Source organism: Montipora foliosa, chromosome 13, assembly GCF_036669935.1.
Source record: "Montipora foliosa isolate CH-2021 chromosome 13, ASM3666993v2, whole genome shotgun sequence".
Classification (NCBI taxonomy): Eukaryota; Metazoa; Cnidaria; class Anthozoa; order Scleractinia; family Acroporidae; genus Montipora; species Montipora foliosa.
Window position 1 is genome coordinate 26,900,323 of NC_090881.1, and position 10,000 is coordinate 26,910,322.

Below are 10,000 nucleotides of genomic sequence, written 5' to 3' on the forward strand. Positions count from 1 at the left end.
ATCTGTATCATCACTGATTCCGGCAACCAGCTTTTGGGCATTGGACCCAGTAAGCTTTGCATTGCTGGCTTCACCCACACCCTTTCAATTTAGCTTAAAGGAGACTGGATTAGCCAGACTGCAACTTTTTTACCATTGGCTCACTGGCACAGGTTGCTGCCTAAGGTTGGATCATTTTCTCCGGGGTCGTTTCAATCCACTCTGTGAATACATGTATTATCATGTGAGGAAAAATAGCTTTAAAAGCTATGTTTTAAAGGTCTGTGCAATTGGCTTAAGGTAAACTACGTTTACCATTCCCAATGATTTGCACAAATTGTAAATCGTATTCCGGACATTGAGAAATGGCGTGATCCTCTTTAGATTATAATGAGGGTTTGCGAGCTACAGCTGCAGCTGTTTAGCGAAATTGAAAAGTTTCAATAATTCATCAATTAACAGGTAACAGATAGAATGGAGGAGCTTAAGCGACAGTATGATGAAAAATCTGCACAGAAGGAGGAACTGAGAAAGAAAGCTGAGATCACTGAGCTAAAACTAGAAAGAGCTGGTAAACTGGTGTCTGGACTGGCAGGAGAGAGAGATCGCTGGGAAGCCAGCGTGAAGGTAAGGAACATGAACATCCAGTGTTACGTGTGAGTGTTTTCTCTATTGATATGCTAGGAACGATAAGTATGAATCTAAGGGCGCTTTCCTTTTGTCAGAACTGGCGAGTCAGGCCCGCCAGTTCGCAAAGAAATCATGCAGCAATTTGAAGGAACACTTGCATGGTAATCCCTCGCATCCGTCTTCTGGAGGAGTATAGATCATCCTCAAAATGTGTTACTTTGAAGACGTTGAAGAGTTAGTCCTTCCAAATGCCCGGTCTGGCCGTTCAGTTCTGACAGAAGGAAAGCGCCCTAAAATGATGCTGCCGATGCTTTAAAACCAGCAAATTATGTGACTTTTAGGGTAAGGCAAGAAATCCTATTGGCCCTGTGTGGCAACGTTTTAATTTTGATTAAGTACTCATGCACTATTTCGGTGTCTGGTCTTTGTGTAGTTTATTATGGTTTGGTATAGCTTGACAGAAAGCAGAATAAAGTGATATTTCTTAAAAAAATAAATGGTTTTGTATAGTTGGTTGGGTAAATTCTCCGAGATATAAGTTACCCAACTTACAGAAAGAAAAGTGATTTGAAACTACTGTCGAATGAGGATTTTGTGATAATTACGCTTGAGGCTGATTCCAATTGCTGAAGTACACAAAAACTCAATTGTTTTAATATACATTATTTGATAGGGATGAAGCAGTACTGGGACGTGAAATCAGTATTTTCTTCTTTGAAAGAAGGAAATCACACAACGTAATAAGCAATTTTGTCGCCCTTCTCTAACATTGCCTTGTGTTCTCGGTATCCTTTAAATTAGTGAATTATCTGCCAGCAGATTTTTGACTATTCGTTGCATTGATTCTCGTAACTAATTGAAGGTTCTTACCAAATGAGACGACAGATCGTAATAATCAAGTTGTCTTAACGCTGCACCGTAACTTAAATGAAGTTCTAATTTAGAAGGGTGTGAAAAATATCTCAGTCATCACTCAGAAAACTGCAGCAGTAGAGTAGTACCCTGGACCGTGGAATGATCTGTTTTTATGTCACTGTCACGTGCGTTTCTTCATCATTCTTTCAGATTCTGGAGGAGAACATTGGTTACCTTGTGGGTGACTGTTTGATCGCTGCTGCGTTCTTGTCTTATGCTGGTCCTTTCCTCTCCAACTACAGGGACGAACTTGTAGAGAAAACGTGGCTTGCTCAGGTGCTGTTTAGTTGTACCAGGTGTATCACAGCTTTTTCTTAACACGAATCACCTCGGGCATTTGAGGGGATTATGGCAGATTGGGCTGGTTATGTTCCACCATACACGATAACTGCTAAAGAGTGGGGATAAGTTGTTGATGCATAGATGGAATTTAACCTGAAACTGTTGACAGGAAATGAAGTGAATAACTTGTGAAGTCATAAAAGTAACTTTTTTGTGTCACCTAATTTGACGGGAAAAAACTATTTGAGGATATTACAAATTCATTTTGAATCTATGCCATTAAAATCAAATGGCGGATAGCGTTTTTCTTAGAGGATGTTATCTTGAGAAAAAGCTCTCCTTTTCCGCTGCCCCCAATACAAACATTGCTGTGTTACTTTTACCGAGAGGTCCATACTCCGCAGTTCGAATATATCATAAATTTCATATAATCTTTATCTTCTATATATTTTTAAACAATGCTTTGTCATTCAGTTCTCATTAGGGTGGTACACCACCGTATCCGCGCCATGATCAAACCCTCTACACCTTACATTTCGAACGACACTAAACCATGCAACGCGCAAGGTTTTCATATTCGGTACTGATTTGTTTTATCCCCCCTTCAACATCAATAGACCAGTTTCGTATTCTAACGGTTGTACTGGATCTAGCATGAAATGGAGGCTAATGCGGGCAAATCTTTTCAAATGCAAATTAATTTGCCCGTATTAGCCTCCATTTCATGCTAGATCCAGTACAACCGTTAGAATACGAAACTGGCCTATGGCCCTATGCTAAAGCTTCTCCGTTTGTAAACGGCCATTCTTCTACCTTGGCCCTGGACACACTGAATCCTGCCCACGTCTATACTTAACAGCGGGGGCAGCTGTAGTGTCTTGACTGTCAAGATTGAATTTCAACGCGCTTGAATTGTTTTTAGATGTAGAAAATTAAGGGATTGTTGGCGAAATGAAGCTCGGTTGTGAAAAGCTCCAGTGGCTAGCTTACCTTGTAACTGAAACTCTGTCATGTTTGAAGTAACCTTTGGATTATATGGCTGGAACTATAATATTTTTTTTTATCGCTGTTCTTTTTTTTGTATTAATAACCATTTGAGAATATAGGCTAGATCAAATAACTAGGCTCTTGAATCATTGTAAATGAGTTAAACTTCGTCTTTGTCAATGGAGTCGAGCTCGAACGTGAAAATACTCCAGTTGCAAGTTCAGCTTGCCACCGGAGATTTTTCTCGTTCGATCTTACCTTTGGACAACGTCGCAAGGATCATAACCATTTTCATTACCCTCATTTCTAAGTGAATGTCGTTCTTTAAAAGATAGGCCAGCCGACAACCTCTGTCGGTTTTTTACGATCACTGTAACTTTGATTTACATTTCGGAGTCCCTCTTTGTTCCTCAGGTTCGCCAGTTACACGTGGCGTGCAATCCCCATTTCTCGTTTTCAAACTTCCTGGCAAAACCCACCACTGTCAGAGAATGGAACATTCAGGTTTGTTTATATTACTCGTTTAGTGTTTTTCACTTCGTGATGTATTCATATAACAATGACCAAAGCCTGCGGTTGAAGATCGGATTCCTAAACACAAATCGTTTTTGCAAGGTAAATCAGAAACGGCAAGTCCTGCCAAGTTTCTGATCATTTATACGTTTCCCCGAGTACGTTAAGTTTTGAGCTTTGTAACTACCATCACAGTTTTACAAAATGGACTATCCTGAAAATTCGGGCTTGAACCGTATACCAGGGGCCCGTTTCCCGAAAGTCCCGATAACTTTTCGGGCCTGAAAAGCCATTTGCGAAACTGCTTTCCGCTTCTTGTCATAAGCTGGTCTTTTGACCTGTTTTCAAGATAACAAAAATCAAAGTGATAGTGAAGTTTGCTGACTTAAAATCTCTTCGTTCTTAAGATACAGAGGGAATTGTGGAACCTCATAAAGGCCCGAAAAGTTTCGGGACGTTCGAGGAACGGGCCCCAGACCCGGAAACACCTTAAAACAAGTATTCAAGACTTTAAAAACTTGTATAAATTACAGTGTGGTTCAATTTCCAACAGGGTTTACCGTCAGATTCCTTTTCAACCGAGAATGGTGTTATGGTAACCCGAGGAAGCAGGTACGCATACTACGAAAACACTCGTTGATTTCATTGGCAAAAACGTTCAAACCAATATTTTGTCAATGTAGTAAATGATTATAAACACAAAACGAGAAGTTCATGACCTTGAAGCGGTAAACTCTGGTTCAGAGGTAGAGTTTTTTTTAGTTAAAAAAAATTTCGTTATTTGGATGTAACGTAGCTCGTGCATTTTCCCGCTCGTGCAGCTTAGATCTTATTTTTGTCCATATTTGGGGTGGGGATTTTGACATTTTCATTAAAAAGAAATTCACATTCCCTACCCCTGGGACAAAATAACTGGTGAAAATCCCCACCTGGTGGCAAGTGAAGGTGGTCAAATGTCCTTCATACGATATAAATCCCTTCCCTGGGTACAGACCACACAATCAAACTCCCTTGGTTAGCCCGACCCCACCCCCCTCCCTCGGGCTTAACATTGATAGGTGTATAGGTGCATGTTCATCCATGCTTCACTTTCCTTTTGCATTATTTCTTTTATGTTGTTCAACAGTTTTAAGTGGTTATTGCAATGTTTCATTCATTCATTCATTCTCATTTTGCGAATCATTGAATTATATCATTTTGCGTGACATAGCTCCTTTAAAGAAGAAACGAGCGACCTTCACTCAAGTGTGTGTTTTGTTATCTTTGAACTGAATTTATTACCAAAGCTTAAAAAAGTAAAAGACCTCAAAATGGGACAGAACATTACAAAATAATTTAACGTGTAAACGTTTGAGCCAAAGGGCCTCTGGTGGCACGACCCTCCGTCCTTTTTGATTGGCCAAAGTAATTACTTTGGTTTTGGTTTTGGTTTTACGACACTAGAAACTCGCTCTAACGGAGTCTTCGCTTCGTACCGTGGCACTTCGTTATAGAGCGGTTCCACTGTACAGAGATTTTCGTTTAAGTGGATATATTGTGAAAATAAATTGTAATAAAAAGGGCAAACCACGACTTATATGTTGTGAATTATAACTCCTTGTAATGTTTCATTGAAAACAATGAGGTCATTGTGCATATATTAGACGGTAGGATGACTAACGAATGAAATGAGAGGTTTCAGTGTTTCATTGGTACATCTCCACATCTCTTGTAGATGGCCGCTGATGATTGATCCACAAGGACAAGCTATTAAATGGATCAAGAACATGGAAACTAAGAAGGTCAGTGCTAGAAATCCATTACCATTTCATTTGGCCTTGGCCCATCCGGTGGCAGCATTGTCAAAATTTACAATATAGGTTCCACCAAATCATGGCCAACTACATCGGGCCTAATGACCACAACCAAGTTAAAGCTAGCAGTGGCCGTTCTAAAAATTATTATTATCGTATTCTCTATTTTCGAATGCCCCATAATACACTTTGTTTGCCCTCCCTCCCCCCCCCCCCCCCAAACTTTGCATAAAGAGCATTTGTAAACAATAGTTTATGCAAAATTTGAGAGGCAAACAAAAGGTGTGTTATGCGGCATTCGAAGGTAGAGAATACTGATAAAGCGCATTTTATAGACCGATTTGGCTAACTCAATGTTGTACCCAATTTAAATCTCTCGGGGTTAAGGTTCTTTGTGCATTGCATTTGCATGATAATGTAGCATTCACATTTAAAAGATTTGGAAATAGTTTAAACAAAACGTTTTATTCCCAAAGGATTTGAATTGGGTACAACATTGAGTTAGCCGAATCGGTCTAATGCATATCAAGACGTTTGCTTTTTGACTTCAGGCAGTGCTGAATTGAGTCCATAACAGGGACTTAGGCCCCTTTCAGACTAGGTGCCCGGTTCTCGGGAACTAGTCTGAACGTAGCTTTTTGTTAGTGCCCGAGCAAACTTTGCGGGCACTACCTCCAAGGGTAATACTCGGGCACCGTTCCCCGGAACGGGAACTTGTCTGAACACGCTGTCGTCAGTTCCCGCGCATTTTCTTATGCTTCCCTGTGATGCAGTCACGATAATGGCGGTCGGTGCAAAGTGGACGAAGGAAGAAATCATTCCGTTGTTAGAACTGGGGTGTCTGAACGACGTCCATTTTAGTGCCCGGGCACGGTGCTGCGGAATGGGCCCGAAGTCTGAACGGGGCCTCAGAGGTGTCAATTGATTTGACACTGAGGAACTAATAGCGATGTTTCTTGTGACGTCACCCATTGTTATTAATGTGCCAACCAGAACCTAACTGCCTGTTGAAACAATGATTTTTTTTGTTCCGTGGTTGGCAAATTTGAATGTCAAAAGAAATGTGACGTCAATGTTTGTAAACAAGAAATGTCACTATATTGAGAACACTACATATCAAATCAAGGATTTCAACCTGGAGCAGTTTGGTAGCAGTTAACTGGTCTCACTGACCACGGTCAAACACTTTATGTTACACCACACGTTTTGCTAGAGCGAGTTTCAATCGTGTGTCGTAAAACCAAAACCAAAGTAATTACTTTGGCCAATGAAAAAGGACGGAGACAATCCAGTAAACCAATCAAACTCGAAGTAATTACACGTGGCCGACAAAAAGGGCGCGGGAAAATGTGCACGCGCGAGCCACGATTGGTTTTGGTTTCACTTCTGATTGGTTGAAAAAGTGGCGCGAGAACTTTGAACCAATCACTGAGTGAATTAATGCAAAACCACTGCAATTCACTAATTACTTTCGACACTCAGTTGTAAACCGCTCTAATGTCGGCTATGCGACAAGATGAATAAACGAATCAATGGTTATTTGTCTCTCTCTTTAGGGTCTGAAGATCATTGACTTGCAACAATCCGACTACCTTCGAACATTGGAGAACTCCATTCAGTTCGGGAATCCGGTTCTCCTTCAGAATGTTCAAGTATGTACATGTTTGTTCTCAGTTCGTAAGGCGTCCGTGGTTCATTTGGTTGCGAATTGAGCGTCTATTACCATTCATTCCAGCCTTTGCTGTGGTTTTAATTTGACTACTAGCTTTTTCCTTATTTTCGTTTTTTTTTTAGGAAGAGTTGGATCCATCGTTGGCCCCAATTTTGAACAAATCAATTGTGAAGTCAGGTTCGTGTCTGAATATCTTAAAGCCACATATACAGCTATATTGAAATTCTACTGAGTATGGAAGTGTGTTAAGACGAGCAAGGACGAAGTGCTTCCATTGTAGCGACATCGGAGGATATTGGCTGCCCTGGGTCAATTTGGAGAAGTTTGCTTAGATTTTAGTTCACGACGAACGAGTATTTAAAAGCTTGCTTCCCTAGGGGTGGGGGCACATCTCTTGAAAATCTACGTTCACCAAATCCCTAGCGCATATAGGAGTTGATTTAGACACAAGCTTAAGCACAACCATTATATGCCAAGTCATTAGGGAACCAGGGACACCAGTTTAAACAAGTCGGTGCGTCTGCGTACGTTGCTTGTGCCTGCATGGTAAGTGTAAACCAGCCCTGTGCAAGCTTCAAATGATTGTAAACCATTTCGTCTCTCATAGCGCTAGGGAATAAAGTCTATAACTCATCAGTTCTTTTCTAGGGGGACCAATAAATTTCAAAGGGTATTTGAACAAAAGATTTTGAAAATACAGGGCTCTTTCTTACCGCTTGGTAGTCTAAAAAGTTAAAACGTACTTAGCAAATTGTTTAACTGAGTACATTTAGGTGTGTTATAAATGACACATCATTGTCATATTGCATTCAATTAACTAGTATTCTTCATTTTTATCACAGGTGGTCGTTGGTTAATCCGGCTCGGTGACAAGGAAGTGGAGTACAGCCCCGAATTCCGTTTTTACATTACAACTAAACTCAGCAATCCTCATTACACCCCAGAGATTTCCACGAAAACAACGATTGTTAACTTTGCTGTCAAAGAACAAGGTATTTGAATTGGGTCCTATTAGCAATATCGAATTGTGTTTTGTTGAAACTGATACTTGGTGATCTGAGGTATAAAGTTAGGATTTAACTCAGTACCGTGGCATCGCAGGAGAACAGAAAAATTCAGTTTTCTGAAGTGCAATGAGAAGAACCCCGGTTACTTTACTTTTACATTGGTGGGTTTAGTGATTGGCTTAAATACTTTAGCTCTACTTTCTCAACCAATCAGAAGTCCTTGCAAATATAAGTATGCCTGCGTATGTTTCTTCCCACGCTCGGCGCCGGCTACATGTATTTCTTCAGCGTTCAGATTGCTTTATTTTTCATTGGGTGTCTGTTATTATTGTTCTAAATGGTTTCTTTTGTCTCTCACCTGAAAATGACTCTTCTTAATGTTTCTTAACAGGTCTTGAGGCGCAACTGCTTGGAATCGTCGTCCGTAAAGAAAAGCCAGAGCTGGAAGAACAGAAAGACGCGCTTGTTATTAACATTGCTGCAAACAAAAGGAAACTTGAAGAGTTAGAAGATGAGATTTTGAGGTAAATGCTTGGATTGCATTAGCTAGGAGCTAAAAATGAAAAGAAAATTTGAGACCAGGGTTATCAGACCTATATCATAATATAAACACTCTTATGTTTCAGGTTACTGCAGACAGCTCAAGGGTCGCTGTTGGATGATGAACAACTAGTAAACACGCTGAATTCATCTAAAACAACATCACAGGAAGTTGCCGAACAGCTTCAAGTCAGTGAACAAACTGAGATCAAGATTGACGCCGCAAGAGAGGTGAGAATCGAAAGCTGATTTGTAAAGGAAGCGTGAAACTAACCCGAACGTTTGAAATAACCCTTCAGTGATGCAGTGGGAGTCGTTAGGTTGCGAACAAGGCTTATATCTTGCTTTATGTTTTCGGCTGCTTTAAAAGATTACAGTTTTGATGGTTTTCAACCATGCTCTCAGTATATGCTTATCCAACTTTTTTCGTTTCCAGGGTTACCGGCCATGCGCACAAAGAGCTTCGATCCTGTTTTTCGTTTTGAATGACATGGGCAAGATTGATCCTATGTACCAGTTCTCTCTCGACGCATACATTGATCTGTTCAACAACTCGATTGAGAAGAGTCAGCGTAGTCCAAACTTGGAGATCCGAATACAGAACTTGAATGACTATCATACATATGCTGTATACAAGTAAGTGGGAACATAGATCTTATTATCTTAGCAGTAATTGTTTCCATGTGTTTCCAGGCTTATAGCTGGCTGCATGCATTGCCTTCGTGTTAGGACCGGCTCATTTCATTACCTGTGTCTATTCTGATTGGCCCTAGTAATTACTCTGGTTTAATTGAATATCACTCTATCATTTGACTTGGCAGTAGCAGTAACCCACGATCGAAATGCTCATTCTCCTAACTAGTATGATGGCTTTCTTTGTTGGGTAGTCATGAGAATTTCGTGTTATATCAAGATCACACCTCTTAAGCTGAGAATATTCTTCATTCTCAATACCTGTCTGACTGACATTTATTGAAATTGTAGACAGAATTTACGTACCGATCACGCCTGAGAATCAAAGGGGAAACGATATTGACACATTTTCTGGGGCTGCCATTTCCCTTTCTTTGCTTCTGCTTTCAACAAATGATTCGTATTCTGTAAAAACGATAGCTTTTTTTTTTCATTAATCAGGTTTACTTGCCGTGGATTGTTTGAACGCCATAAACTGCTGTTCTCTTTCCAAATGTGCTCCAAGATCCTTGAAGCTGCTGGCAAGCTCAACATGGATGAATACAACTTTTTCCTCAGAGGAGGGGTGGTACGTATTTCATCATGTGAATGGTGATTTCTTTGAAAAAAATAATTTAGGTTAGTGTTGTAGCTTGCACGTGAAGCTAGGCCGTTAAGTTTTCCAAGAAAAAAGCCCTAAATTATATTGGAAGTGTTAGTGATTTCAGTGTTGTTTGCATTGTTGACACATTACAGCGACTACCAGTCACGCGCGCCCCTCAAAATTTGGGTGGACGTCAATCAAATGTTTCCATGACGAATTCGACTGCCGCCAAGTGAACAGAACTATTGTCATGGAAACATTTGAATGACGTCCACCCAAATTAAATTTCCATTCGAAAAATGAAAAAAAGTCGTTGAGAGGGGCGCGTGTGACTGATAACCGCTGCAAGTCTAGTGTTGAGAATGTGGAGCGCGTAAAAACTGGCTTTTCCCACTCCAGGTATTGG

The 10,000-nt window shown here is 40.5% G+C and overlaps 1 protein-coding gene across 3 annotated transcripts in view; it reads left to right on the forward strand.

Annotated features, from left to right (window-relative positions):
• LOC137984113 (dynein axonemal heavy chain 2-like) overlaps positions 1 to 10,000 on the forward strand; it is an 86,520-nt gene that overhangs the window by 64,462 nt on the left and 12,058 nt on the right. For all 3 annotated transcript variants that reach the window (XM_068831323.1, XM_068831324.1, XM_068831325.1), the window contains 13 exons: positions 442 to 606; positions 1,675 to 1,800; positions 3,208 to 3,297; positions 3,860 to 3,918; positions 5,021 to 5,087; positions 6,656 to 6,751; positions 6,894 to 6,948; positions 7,614 to 7,763; positions 8,170 to 8,302; positions 8,405 to 8,549; positions 8,755 to 8,954; positions 9,453 to 9,579; positions 9,994 to 10,000. The exon at positions 9,994 to 10,000 is cut by the window's right edge and continues 79 nt beyond it. In XM_068831323.1, coding sequence (XP_068687424.1) covers positions 442 to 606; positions 1,675 to 1,800; positions 3,208 to 3,297; positions 3,860 to 3,918; positions 5,021 to 5,087; positions 6,656 to 6,751; positions 6,894 to 6,948; positions 7,614 to 7,763; positions 8,170 to 8,302; positions 8,405 to 8,549; positions 8,755 to 8,954; positions 9,453 to 9,579; positions 9,994 to 10,000 — 1,420 coding nt within the window. The remainder of the gene's footprint in view (positions 1 to 441; positions 607 to 1,674; positions 1,801 to 3,207; positions 3,298 to 3,859; positions 3,919 to 5,020; positions 5,088 to 6,655; positions 6,752 to 6,893; positions 6,949 to 7,613; positions 7,764 to 8,169; positions 8,303 to 8,404; positions 8,550 to 8,754; positions 8,955 to 9,452; positions 9,580 to 9,993) is intronic.